This window comes from Thunnus thynnus, chromosome 8 (assembly GCF_963924715.1).
Source record: "Thunnus thynnus chromosome 8, fThuThy2.1, whole genome shotgun sequence".
Taxonomy (NCBI): Eukaryota; Metazoa; Chordata; class Actinopteri; order Scombriformes; family Scombridae; genus Thunnus; species Thunnus thynnus.
The window spans coordinates 3,568,273-3,583,460 of NC_089524.1; the positions used below are offsets into that span (position 1 = coordinate 3,568,273).

The 15,188-nt window shown below is 35.8% G+C and overlaps 1 protein-coding gene across 2 annotated transcripts in view; it reads left to right on the plus strand.

The window, feature by feature from the left end:
• The window catches only part of LOC137187333 (phospholipase A2 inhibitor and Ly6/PLAUR domain-containing protein-like), a 97,279-nt gene that overhangs the window by 23,232 nt on the left and 58,859 nt on the right, over positions 1 to 15,188 (plus strand). The window contains exons 5-6 of one of the 2 annotated variants that reach the window (XM_067596157.1): positions 3,806 to 3,925; positions 4,054 to 5,245. The exons of the other annotated variant lie outside the window; for it this stretch is intronic. Coding sequence (XP_067452258.1) covers positions 3,806 to 3,925; positions 4,054 to 4,253 — 320 coding nt within the window. The 3' untranslated portion in view covers positions 4,254 to 5,245. Of the gene's footprint in view, positions 1 to 3,805; positions 3,926 to 4,053; positions 5,246 to 15,188 lie in introns of those variants that run through there. 2 annotated transcript variants of the gene reach the window in all.

Consider the following 15,188-nt stretch of genomic DNA (forward strand, 5'->3'; position numbering starts at 1 on the left):
CATTTGACGTTATCTAAATAAAAACTATGCATTTTCATACAAATTTTGGACTATTGTTATTACGATATGTATTTAAAAAATGCACTATGTGCCATAAAAAAAAAAATCACAAAACATTGGTAAAACAGTGGGATTCGAACAGCGATTTTCTCATCTTCCCGTAGTCAGGCTGTAGACACCAGTCAGCTGTAGGGACCGCCATGGTTAGAATTTCTTCTTCTTCTAATTCTTCTTATTATATCATGTCCACAAACAATTTATTTATTTTATTTAAGATACAACAGACTGCATTAATGCCATCTCAGCACTTTCTTATTTCCTTGTTGGAATAAAAGACACAATTCAGACTATACTGTCATGTTACATGTTTATTCTTCTTCTGCTTGGTTTCCTGGTTGAAGCTGCAGATTAATTTCACCTTCACTCATCATCTTGATTCCGATTATTTTCAGCATCTAAAAGGTAACGTAACCCACAGTTTCCACCATGTTTGTGTCAGCGTGTGTAAAAATGATCTATTAACAGTAGAGATGGTAGTTATAGTGATGTGTTATGTTGCTTTGTTGACTGCATTGGTGGAATGAATGAAACGCCAGAAGAAAGAAATAAGAGTGTTTATCAATACTCTTATCGGTTCTCTTTCATTACTAAACAATTGGGGTTTTTGAATTATTAATTTAAAAAAAGAACAAATTCAGAACAGGATTAGAATAGATTTATATTTTAAATATGACAAAATATACTTTCTTACATCAGCAAAGTCACTTTATAAATTCAATGATATCTCACTTAAAAGCAATTAAAAATGTAAAAATAAATGGTATTAAATTAAAAGACTGAGTGAAATTTAGAAAGAATGAAGAACACAGACATCATCCTGTCCTCCTCCTCCTCTTCCTCCTCCCTCTGCTGCTGGTTGAGAGGAGGGGCTGTTTCAGCCAGTAGCTCAGTTAACAGGAATTTTAATACACATTACAAATTAAGCTAAACACAAATCAAATAGAGCAAAGGAGAGGACAGAGAAGCTAGCACGACCATAAATGACAGCAAACAGCCTGGTTACCACAATAAAACGTTGGCATTTTACGTTTCTGCAAACCACAGAAACGTTGAATATCTACGTTTCAACATGTGTAATACGTAGCATATTAACATTTCTAAATTGACGTACTTCACATGACATCTATATGAGCTGACTTTCATATTAGGAGGAGGAGGAGGAGGAGGAGGAAGGGTTGGTGGGTGGTTGGGAAATTTGTTGGAAGAAAGTTGGACAGCAGCAGAGAGCGCGGTTTGAGACTACCTCGAAACCAAGCCTGCTTCCCGTTTCAATCGACAAGACCGGATGTTTTTAGCGAGACATCAGGACATTTGCAGTCATTTTTATTTTATTTTTTATTTGAACCCAAACCACGATCTTTCCCTAACCCAAGTGTTTTTTATGCATTAACCTAGCCAGACCTTAACCATCATTATTCAACTGATCATGGCCAACATTGAAACGTAGACATTTAACGTATCTGTGGTTTGCAGAAACGTACAATGCCAAAGTTTTGTTCTGGTGTGTGGGTTGAATCAAAATGCGGCAGAGCCTCAGCAGTCTCTCCGTTTTTCTACACAGGAGGCGTTCAGGTGCAGTGTTGAGCGTAGGTCACCCGCGTTTTCGAAGCGCTCAGAGCCCAATACACAAAATTTGACTGTAGTTACGTATGTAAAATGAAGGAAAATAGACTTGACAGTGCTGTGAACAAATATAGGAAAACCTTGAAGTCTAATAATAAAATTGTGAACATATGCATTCAAATGTAGGACTAAACTAATATTAAAAACAGACACACACAAACGCCCCCCAAGAACACCTCAACGCCCCCGTTTCAAAAATATTGCTTCCTGTGACCCTCGACCATTGACTGTATATATAGATAACGCCCCTGACATTCTCTGAACACCCTGTTGGGAAACGCTCGTCTGGACTCACAGTAACTTCAGACATAAGTTTGAGATATTCAAAACTATATCTCAAACTTATGTCTGAAGGTCAACAGATATATATATATATATATATATATATATATATATATATATATATATATATATATATATATATATATATATATATATATATATATATATAATATATGTATATATGTATATATATAGTGGATAATATATATATATATATATATATATATATATATATATATATATATATATATATATATATATATATATATATATATATATATATATATATATATATATATTTATTATATATATATATATATATTATATATAATATATATATTATATATAATATATATATATATATTTATTATATATATATATATATATATATATATATATATATATATATATATATATATATATATATATATATATATATATAGTGGAGGAGTTGGTAGCTTGTTGAACTGTGTATTGCAGCTGTGTACAGCAAGAAAGTGGATTCATTTTGCTGCTTTGAAAGTGAAATAATACAGTCCCTTTGTTATTAAAGTGTGTCCAGTAACTTCCTTTTTTTTAACACAGGTTCACTATGATGAAGCTGATCCTGTATCTCACTCTCATCTGGACACTCTCCAGCACAGGTAACCTCACTCACTCTTGAAGTCACAGTGAAAGGGAAGTTAGAGCATATCTGCAGAGGACTGTTGGCTCCACACACACCTCCCTCACATGTTGTTAGATCAAGAGAAGGACGAGGGAGAGATGAATGAATCAGATCTAAACCACATTGTTCTGCATAACTGTCAGCTAGCTTGTAGGTTCTGTATGCAGGTTGGTAACTGGCAGAATTTATAGTCATGGGAGAGGAACATAAAAATTATAGAAAGAATTTGATTGAACACAACATTAGTATACGTATAAGTGACAAACACTAAAGTACCATCAAGTTATCAAGTTACAAAAAGTTACAAATATCAACTTGGTTAAATCATATAAACGCCAAGACAGACTTGAAAACAGAACGTGCTTATGTGGTTTTGTTTTCAAAAATATTTTCAATATTGAAATAAAATTATAATCTTTCTCTAAACTTCTCAAACTCACTAACCCCCTATAGGATCTGTGTGGCACAAAAAAAACAACAACAACATTGCTGGTAAACATTTGCAGAAAGCAAATTTAACGACAACAATTTTTAACGATAACAATTTATTTGACTCTCATCAGATTAACTTTGCATACTGTATCAATGTTAATATGAAAAACAGGATTCATGCTGATTGTTCAACTTACCTTCTTTTATTTCATAAATTGCAGCTGAAGCTCTCCGGTGTTGGATTAGTGCAGGGACTGGCCGTTACAAAAACTGTAAATCTGCTGAGCTGTGTGCAACTGTTGCCACACAAGGTATCTGTACAAAGTTTTGAAAACAATTTTTTCTTAATGTCATTCACTTATTTAGTTTTACATTTTTGAATTACAGTGCTCGATCTGTGTTTCTCTCCACAGTAATTAAGAATGGCAGGGTCAAACAGTTCAGAAAAAGGGGGTGTGTGCCGTCCTCCCTTTATGGTGTAGGAGACCACAACCTTTCACACAATATTGGTTTTGGAGCCACAACTGAATTCATTCGTGTGTGCAACACAGATGGCTGCAACTATCGGAACATTCCTTGTAAGTAAAGAGAAAGGTTTCCCTTTTTAAACACACAAAATCACATTCACATGTAGTATCAGTCTAACGTTGGTTACAGTGAAGAACAATAACTAAATGGCACGAGTTCTGTTGTCACTTTGCGTCTTGAAAAGTTTCTGCCATGTGTCCTGTTCTGTTTCAGACCCTGGTGTTCAGAAGGAAAACAACCTGCAGTGTTTCACCTGTGATGATCCATCTTCTGCTGTGTGTGACAAGACACTTCAGTGTGTGGGAGGGCAGGACCGCTGCATGAATGTGACTGGTGAGTCCTCATGATCATTTTGTGCCTCAAAACACATTATTGTTGCCGTTTAAAGTGTCAATTTCCTGCTCCTTCAATTTGAAAAACTTTTAAAAACTGTGGTCTAACAATGATTTTGTCATCCACAGTGGGAGATGACTCAGGCAACACAACTCGTCTCTTTGGCTGTGTCTCTGCAAACCTCTGTAGAAAACCTTCTCAGCTCCTGGACCTTCCATTCCTTCATGAACCAAAATGTTGTGAAAGCAGCTTCTGTAACTCAGCCTGGTCTGTCAAACTGAATGTCATCCCTTTGCTGTTTGGACTCTTTACTCTTATTGTCTATTAGAACAAAGAGAAACTAACAAAAAAGCAAAAGTAAATGTGTAGCGTGTGTGAATAAGCCAAATACTATATACCAAGTGCTTAAGTACTTTACAAGTACTTCTATTATCTTCTCATTCATTTACACAGTTAGATGTCTTTTAAGTTTTTAATGTTTTAGCTTGGTTTAATAATTATTTTAACCATAACCGCAGCATCCCAGTGAAAAAAAAGTTAGCTATTGATAATGCTGTTTGATTCATGGACAATGACAAATACATCTAATTACAAAATGATATTTTCCTTTACAGAGTTAGGTAAAGTAACCCATAACAGAACAGTGTCTTGTAGCACAAAGTCAAAAGGTTGTGATATGTAGCACAACAAGCTACAACAAATATCAATACTACAGATACTACATCTCTATTTTTGAAGTATGATTCTAACGTCAATAGGATTGACACCAGTTTCAGTTTCTCTCTTCTACATCGAACCCATTTCATCAAAGAGTAAAACTGTTTGTGCAAACAACGTTCTGTTATTGTTAACACGTGCACTCCTTACTTCTCCACTGCTGTTGTCATGTGCACTCAAACAACGAACACATGCGTCGTGCAGACATCGCTGTGGCGTGCACCCTGACAACTGTCCTGTGTTTTAATATGCATGTAATCAACAGTGGAAAGCAAAAAAAAAAAAGTATGTTGCCATTTTTTTTATGCTTCACTTGCTACATACATGCTTCAGTTACGAATCAAACCCGGGAGATTTATTGACAATAAGAAAGATATAGAAAATTGCCAGCCATACCCTTTAATCTTTCATGTATTTTCCTTTGTTTTATGCATGTAACCACAGTGATTGTGTATTGTATTGTGTTGCTTTATTGTGTGAATGTGCTGCTTTTGCTACGCAGCCTGTGTAAACATTGTGTTAATAAAATGATTCTAAAACTGTCATGACAGGAAGAGACCTGCATTTAATCTTAAAATTATAAAACATTGTTTTAATGAGAAATGATTTTGCTCCTTGTTACATATGCGGTTTACATGTTAAATCAAGACTGATTGATTTTAAAATACTGCTGTTGGTTTATAAAGCACTGAATGGTTTAGGGCCAAAATACATCTCTGATCTGCTGCTACATTATGAACCATCTAAACCTCTCAGGTTGTCTGGGACAGGTCTGCTTTCTGTCCCCAGAGTAAAAACTAAACATGGAGAAGCAGCGTTCAGTTTTTATGCTCCACATATCTGGAACAAACTCCCAGAAAACTGCAGGTCTGCTGCAAATCTCAGTTTTAAATCACAGCTGAAGACTTTTCTGCCTTTTATCGAACCAAATATGAGGGTTAATATTTTACACTGCACTGTAACTTGTATTCTCTTGTTTGTTGCTCACTGCCTTCACCACTCTAAAACCACAGATGTTCTATCAGTTCATTTTCTGAGTAATTTCAATAAAAAATTAAAGCTGCAAGCAGCGTTGGTCGGGACCTTGCACTCTGGCTCTCAGATCATTTTGCTTTTTAAAAATGAGGGATATTTCTCACAAGTGTGGTGTGCTTTTATTTTGAAAGTTTGATTGAAATGTGTACTGTCAGGTGTGTAGAGACAATAAGTAACTGCAGCTGGACACAGAAAAATACTCATATATTTGAATGGAGAGTGTGAGCGAACCCACACCTTTTTGATCATTTACTGCTTCCACATAGTTTTGAATACAAACTTCATTTGAACTTTAAATGAGTCACAATGCTTTGACCTACAAATCTTAAATTTACATGTATTTTCTATCTTTTACTGTTTTTGAGATATTAGAGTGTGAGTTTTAAAGTGTTTTCTTGCTCCTCCTGTGATTTTATAATGAGTGTGTATTGCGGAATGTTTCACAGCACTGAGGGAGTGACATCACCAGGAGCAGTTGGAGAGCAGGATTTTAGATTATGCTTTTTGTGAAATCTCCTCATAAATCCCATGACTTTGGCCAAATCTAACATTAAAAATCATATTTTAGTAGGAAATTCATTGCAAATCCATTGATACAGGTTTGAAAGTGGTCAGACTTATAGTTTAGACGTCAGAAGCATCTGTTTGACACAAAGTTCATGCCCATAGATTGCCTCCCCATTCTTTTACATTGTAAGGGTGACATGACACTACAACTTTCAGGGCTTATAAAATCCAAACCGTTCGAGTTATTACAAAGTTCTTAGCAACTTTTTTTCAGCAAAGTGTCATAAGTCATGTATTAAAATTTGAAGCAGATACCATTAACGCCCTTGGAAGAAATAGCATTTGTTCAGGGTCCAAAATTGGGTCAAAGTCTTTTTTTGAAATTGAGATAGCGTATGATTTGTAGGTCTTGATGAGATGAATAATTGAGTTTTGGTTTGATCTCTCTACAACATTCCTATGGGCCGTGGCGGCCATTTTAGTTACATAGGTGGCGCTAAAGAGCACATTTTGGCACTTTAGCGGTTAAATTTTACATTTTATCAAATTTTTTACCAGACCTGATGTGCATGCCAAATTTGGTGAGTTTTTGAGCATGTTTAGGGGGTCAAATTTAGGGTTTAAGTGGCGTAATAATAAAGAAAGATAGAAACAAATGCACGAAAAACAATAGGGTCCTCGCCCTTAGGCAAGGACTACTGTTTTACAGTAGTCCTCTGTCTTTTGGGCTCGGTCCCTAAAAAAAAAATAAGGTTTAGGGTTGCACACTGTTGGCGACTTGTACTTTATTACATTTGACCTAAATAGAATGAGTTCAAGTGAAGAACAGTGTGCAGGATTTCTGGTTCCTTTTCAGTTTGCAGAGTCTTTGGTCCTGTCAGAAAGATTTTATGGTATACAAAACTTTCATTGTTAACAGTGCTAGTGTCATGATTAATGTAAAAAAATAAAATGTAATTTTTTTTTTTCTTTTACAAACACTAGTTGACTTTGTTGTGAAATTATTCCCAGCTGTACAGCTGCTACCTCTGCCAATGATGTGTTTTTTCTGTCAGACTCACAGCTCACCACCACTGTTACACTTTATTACAGGATGAACAAGAACAGTCTTCTGGTCATGTGAAACTTACTCATGGACACGTCAGTACTGAAAATGTGACAATATCACAATATTATCTCTTAGCAATGATATACAAACAATAACGGAGGCATCACCATGTTTGACAGATGACATGGCATAATTTGGGTCACAAGCTTTTCCTTTTTTTCTCTACACTTTCCTCTTTCCATCATTTTGATAGAGGTTGACTTTTGTTTCATCAGTCCATAGAACTTTGTTCCAGAACTCTACAGCTCAGTCAGACCTGAACACACTTCTTGAGCATAATGTTTAAATCTGATGCATAAAGTTTAAAGTTTAAGAGCTCTGGACGTGGGAGGCACAGAGAGTGCATTGAGTGGTAAAATTAACGGTGTAATTGGTGTAATTAACTAATTACAAATTAGTTTTTTATTAACGACTTTACACGATAAGAAATTTTATGCAAGCATTACTCTCTTGCCTTAGTTGCAGCAACAGTGTTGCTTTTTGCTGTGATAAAATATTTATATTCTTCATAGCTCTCCATTATAATGACCTGTTCCTCCTGACTGGAGTAGGCAGCATGCGATCGGTCCGTTTTGTGCAGAAAAAGAGTCAAATGACGCGCCACATGCTCCCTTTTATGGGGACACACAGAGAGCCTGAAGCAGAAAGTCTGGGTTAACAAAGAAACTTCATAACCACCATTGTGATATCAATCATCTCTGATTGTGAGTTTAGGGTTTACTGAGCCAGCTCACACAAAGATAGCTGGAGTATGTTGAACTTGCTTCGTAGTTGTGGAGGGAAAAGCAAAACAGACACAAGAAAAACTCAAAGCAGCAGAAAAACCAAGAAACCAGAAAACACAATCCTCTTCATAATAAACCGAAATACATAAACTTGTCTAAGAATATACATGAATAAACTTAAATACACAAGTACACTGTAATCTGTAAACTCTTATTTACAGTTTCATGATGATGCAGTTCTGCTCACATGGCACACAGAGGCTGTAAATGCAAATTATTCAAATCTACAGAAACAAATGCCAAACAAACTCCTTCTTCATAATGTGTTGAGGATGAATTGAACAAACACCTGTCAGTCTCTGGATAAGAACATTTGATAAATGCCCTAAATGTAAATAAAGATGAACTGGAATGAACTCTCTGCCACTCAATCCAGTTCAACAAACAGGGAAAAAGTCTGAGGGCATCTGGTGGACTGGTGGAGGGACACAGAGCCAGACTGGGACAGAACCATGACACTCTCCTGAAAATAAGAAACATCATCCTGCAACAAGCATCACAAAACATCACAGACTTCGATAAAAGCTGAGATAAATCAGGAAACATTTTATTTGTATATATCAGAAAAGCTTTATTAGAGTCGCATTTACTAATTAAAACATTACAGCAAAATAAATGTGATATATGTCACAGAAGGATGGGTTTATAATTTTTATCGAACTTTAGTTGCCTTTCTGTCAACTAAAAGTCTGACTTTTTGGACAGATTTTAATATACTAAACTATTACAGCATTAGCTGACATCATAGAAACCTTTTTCACCTGTACATACACATTCATTGTGTATCTTTCTGAAGAACGTTGTGTTGGGTGTAAGTATACTGAGAGCCACTAAACTGGGGTCAAATTCCTTGTATGTTTAAACATACTCGGCCAATAAAGATGATTCTGACTCTATATGCTGTTGTGCTTTAAATGAAGATGGAGTAAAAAAATAAGAGACAGAAACTGTAGGACAACTAGGATAGATGTTATAGTTTTTTTAGGGGATAGCTCTCATATGCAGAGAAATTTGGAGGAAGATTGATTGTATTTATTTATTGGGACAGTGTACAGTTTTTAACATAAAAGATGCACTGCACCAGAGTTAACTCAAAGCTAATTTACATCTGCAGTCCCCCACAATCAAAACATACAACAGCACAACAACAAACAGTGCAAAGTAGAGAACACACAGAACACACTATACAAAACACAAAGCTACACACAACAGCACATCACGTACACCCACAATGTCATATATATATATATATATATGAATAAACAACCAGAAAAGGATGTCCTTTCTCTCCCTCCTGCTTCGCCATATTAATTAATGCAAATAGTTAAAGGTATCCAGACGTTCAGCAGGTACAGGGTCAGAGTATACGCTGCTGCTAAAACCCACTGGTTTTCCATGTTGACCCCATTAAATACAAATTTTATAGACTTCTCATCATTAATTTTCCAAATTAGACAATGAAGTCATAAAGGTTGATTACCTTCTTTCAGGAGGGTATCAGTTTCGGTTCATTTTACTGCAGTATTGAAATCATCAGGAGTAGTCATTAAGGTCTTTGATGCCATGTCTCCAGCTGATAACCAGACAGCTTTGTTAATCCAATCCACATCGACTTCCATTATGTCAACATCAAAGTCTGAACTTATGCAAAAGTATGACGAACTTGACACAAGCCAGTAAAATGAGTTCCCAAGAACCCGGTTAATACTGAGTGTGTACTATGTTTCATAAGAGAGTTTTATTTGGAATTTTAATTCCAAATAAACCAAATAATTAATTAGTGACTTGTAGTTTTTCTGAAATTATTTTGGATCAACTGTGACCTGATCAATCTGCACTGTGTCTCATTGCAGGTTCAAAATCACATTGCAGGGAAAACTTGTGTACTGTAAGAAACTGTGTGTTAAACAACAACTATGACTGTGCAGATAATTACTGCCTTCTCTCCTGAACAATAAGTCTGTAGAGGATAAACTAACAAAGAACAAAAACATTTTAAGATTAAATCTTCCTGTCATCATGTACTGACAGTTTTGGAATCTCGTGGAGAGTTTTATTAACACAACGTATATACAGGCTGTGTAGTGAAAGCAGCACATTAGCACATTAGAGCAACACAATACAATACACAATCACTGTAGTTACATGCATAAAGCAGAGGAAGATTCTTGAAAGTTTAAAGGATATATCTGGCAATTTTCTATATTTTTCTTATTGTCAACAAATCTCATGTGCAGAGCAGAACCAACAATGATCTCCTCCTACTGATATACTGATATATCTCTTTCCTCTGTACCGTAGACCTCTTTTGATATGACAAACTCATCAATGAGCCATTGACACACCATGGGCATGTGGTGTACACAGGCAAAAGTCAATCGTCGATGCAAAATGTTGCATTTCTTAAGGTTTACTAAGAATATATATATATATACACCTCTATGTACCTTTTTTCTGCCTCTTTCCTGGTCAGTGATCAAGGAGGCTGCAGTGGAAATTGTAAATGAAGTTTTGACAGAATTTTGGGTGCAAATTCAGCAGGCTCATCTCCGCTTGGTTACTGCAGTGGGGATGTTTGAGTACAAATATGACAATGTATTTATACAAATGATATTATAGGGGTATTTATTTATGACTGTTGACGCATATTTTCAAGTCAGTTTACATTTATTCAAATGATAAGTTGCAGATACAAATCACTCTGCATTTGTTTGTGCATCGTGTTTTAAGAGTCATGTAACTTGACATGTGTCTGTAAATAGTTATGATACCGTTTTAACACCATAAAAATATCCTGATAGAAAGAGTCATAATTGACCTTGTTTGCAGTTCCAGGTGTCCTGTTATCAGTTTTACAAATCTCTTTTCTCTTTTAAAGTGGGGGTCTATCGGGAAAATGCTTTTTGGGCCAAAAGGGGATTTTTCACTGCAATACCATGAGTGACAACTGGGAAATAATCGGTTGCATGGCTGAGCGGTGGCACCCCATCCAGCTCTGTCATGGCTGTCCGTCAGTTTCTTCTGCAGTTGTTGTACGTCCAGTGGAATTATAGGTGGAAATAGGGACAGCGCCACTCTGCCATTGCAACTACATTGTATTTGGAGGGGGTATTATTATGAAACACTGTCAGCAGGATTCAAGCACTCTGCTGCCACCTAGCGTCTACTATCTATCTATCTATCCGGTGCAGCCCTCTCTTTCACTGCCGCAGCAGCACCGTAGTAATGCCCTGGTAAAGCAGACAAATGAAATGAGTGACATCTGTACATTGAGGAATGGGTAAAGAGAGAAAGAAAAATTGAAGATTAAGCATGTGAGTTGGTCAAAAGGGTTTTAGGAAAGCCTGTAAGCAGCATAAAACCATTACTAACGCTGTACAGAATGTATGTATCTATGGATGAGGCTATTGATTTGGTAGAGGAGGCTCTGGAAAGACATCCAGATGAATGTTATCTGAAGTGGTGAGCTGCAGTCTGCACACAAGGACACTCCCCTGCAGAAAAGCATGATAGAGATAATCAGTCTCCATAAAGAAGGGATTTCTCTTTACCTCATTATTCATTTAAAACAAAAATATCTCTTGAAAACATAAACAGAGTTGAATCATGGCCAGGCTGAAATTGAGCAAATATACCAGGAACTACTAGAAAGTGATCTAGAACCTGCAGACAGACAGATAATTTAGAACTACTATGCCAATATTTACACACTAAACCTCTGGCTAACCTGCAAGGCTAAGAGCCGATAATAAAGAGGAAACATTCACTGCATTTCAACCGAACATTTGTTGTAACCACATTGTGTCAAAGTGCAAAAAAAATTTAGATATTCATGTCCTGACAAAAATCTGTACGTACTCATTAATCTGCATACATGCAGATGTGGAACATCTGGGATGCAAAACAAATGATCCAACCACTGAACTGAAACACAGGACTGAGATACTAACTGAACTTATGAGGAGATGAGATGCAGGTGGGGAGATGGGCAGAGAAACTCAAGTGAAGGGAATGAGGAGATGAAACAGGAGAACAAGAAAGAAGCTGATAGGCTGTGGAGAGCACTGGGAGAAGAGCAGGGCTAACGAGGATGATGCAGGGCAGGTGTGGAGGAAAAAGCAGAACAGACACAAGAAAAACCCAAAACAGCAGAAAACCAAGAAACCAGAAAACACAATCCTCTTCATTATAAACCGAAATACATAGACTTGTCTAAGAATATACATGAATAAACTTAAATACACAAGTACACTGTAATCTGTAAACTCTTATATACAATTTCATGATGATGCAGTTCTGCTCACATGGCACAAAGAGGCTGTAAACACAAATTATTCAAATCTACAAAAACAAATGCCAAACAAACTCCTTCTTCATAATGTGTTGAGGATGAGTTACAGAGGGTCCAGCCATTGAACAAACACCTGTCAGTCTCTGGATAAAAACATCTGATAAATGCCCTAAATGTAAATAAAGAGGAACTAGAATGAACTCCAGAACAGAGCCAGACTGGGACAGAACCATGACACTCTCCTGAAAATAAGAAACATCATCCTGCAACAAGCATCACAAAACACCACAGAGTTCAATAAAAGCTGAGATAAATCAGGATACATTTTATTCATATACATATATATCAGAAAAGCTTTATTGGGGTGGCATTTACTAATTAAAACAGCCTCTTCCCACCAGCCACTGGAGGAAAATAGACCATTTGCACTGAAGTTTCTGTATTATAGTTTATATTATATTTATAGTTTTTCATGTCTGCACTAGTTTCTTTAATATCTTGTGAAATACCTTATTTATATTGTATTTATAATTCATTTTATGTTACTTGTTTTTTTAATTCTGTTTTAATTTTGTGGGATTTCTTGTTTCTAAAATAAAGAAAATCTCAAAGACATAAAGCTATGCAGTTTCTGTACAAGTGTATGAACATTGATGGTGGAACTGGCTGTGATGCAAGGGGCACCAGCTAAAATCTTGCCTAGGGCACCAAATTGGTCGGGGCCAACTCTGGACTTTTGGCTGAAAAAGAACTTCATACAGAGTTGAGGATGCACAGCCAAACATCCAGGTGATGTCTGTCACTGCCACTGTGGATGACAAGACCACAGTATATATATATATATATATATATATATAGGTTAGGTTGTTATGCAACTGTTTTTTGGGGGGTTTTTTTTGTTATAATAACATTTTCTCCAAAATTATACAACTTATTATGCTAACAGTAGCTTAAAAGTCGTGAACTAATTTGGACATATTTTACCGTTGAATAGCTCTGGAATACAAATTCTAACCAGCTGTTTTATCGCCTTTTTTTGTACAGTGTCATTTATTTGACCATTTTTCTTTTTCCAATTTTTCAAAACATCATTTAAAAAAAAAAAAAAAATTATATTATAAATTATAATCATTTGCATACAGTATTTTTAGCAAACAATAGTGTAAAGTTAGTTTTTATGTCATGAACTGAAAAAAAAAAACATAAAATAATATCATAATTGTGGCATTTGTAAAAGTTTGGGCACTCTACCCTGGCAGATATCACAGCTTGCAAACACTTTTTGTAGCCAGCTAAACGTCTTTCAGTTCTTGTATTTGGGATTTTCTCCCATTCTTCATTGCAAAAAGCTTCTAGTTCTGTAATATTATTGGGCTGTCTTTCATGTACAGCTCTTTTAAGATCTACCCACATATTTTCAATCATGCACCACCACTCCTGAGTCTGCTAAATCTTCCTGCAGGGTTTTTGCAGTCAAATGGGGGTTTTGATTTGCCTTTCTGACCAGCATACAGGCAGTTCTCTCTGAGAGTTTTCTTGGTCTTCCAGATCTCATCTTGACCTCCACAGTTCCCCTAAACTGCCATCTCTTAATACATTTCACACTGTGGAAACTGCAACCTGACAATGCTTTGCTATCTTTTTGTAACTTTCCCCTGCATTGTGGGCATCAGTAACTTTCATTTTCAGTCTTACACAGCTGCTTAGAGGAACCCATGGTTGCTGAGTGTTCACACAAGGTTTGAAGGGTCAGATTATTTGTTAAGCTTTGAAACACCAGCTGACATTTCCTAATGATAATTGTTGACATGGCTCAGGTCTAATGTGCTGATTATCTGAGACCTTGTAAAAACTTTTGCAATGCCACAAATATGTTTTTATTTTATTTTTTTCAATTTATATCACAAAAAGTAATTATGGATTAATGTTTGCAGAAAATATTGTGTTTTTTCCATATTCTAGAGAGGCGGTGTTTCCATCTTTTCAATTAAAAAAAATCACCAAAATATGTTATTTGCCAAGGGTTGGCCAAACATTTGCATACAACTGTATGTATTCATCCAGACATTACTGCAGGTGGAAAAGACAAGGAGTTGATGGCTTGTTGAACTGTGTATTGCAGCTGTTTACAGAAAGTTCATTCATTTTGCTGGTTTGAAAATGAAAAAATACCGTTGGTACTCAAATGTCCAGTCACATCCTCTTTTTTTGTTCACTATAATAATACTATAAAATATTTCCTGTAATCTGCAAATTTACTCATCATGATGAAGTTGATCTTGTCTCTCACTCTCATCTGGACACTCTCCAGCACAGGTAACCTCACTCACTCTTAAAACAGCATTTCTGCAGGTACCTGTCATGTCAGGTACTTCATAAATCTCCTAATTTGTTTTACCTCTGCTGTTTGTCTGCCAGTTGCCGACTTTTGTTCAAGTTCAGGTTCATCATCATCATTTATTGTTTGTTTGTTATATCATTTATATAGCAACCACAGAAATCTACAAACTAATATAAAACACTAAAAAGACTAACTTGTAACAACAAATATGTTTAGCAAGAAACATAATTATGCACATATTTTTTTTTTATCAGCATAATGAAGAAACATCTTTTATGGAGCTATCAAGTTACAAAACATTCACTGTCAACATATTTGTTTTTCCTACAATATTCACTCATGTCAAGTAAAGCATGATTAATGAGGGACTCAAAGCATTTTGTTAAGATAAGGGAAAGACAATGGTTGTGATTAAATAATAAAAACATCAACAAAGACTGGAAGTATATCAGGAAATCAGAAATTCTGCATGAAGGAAG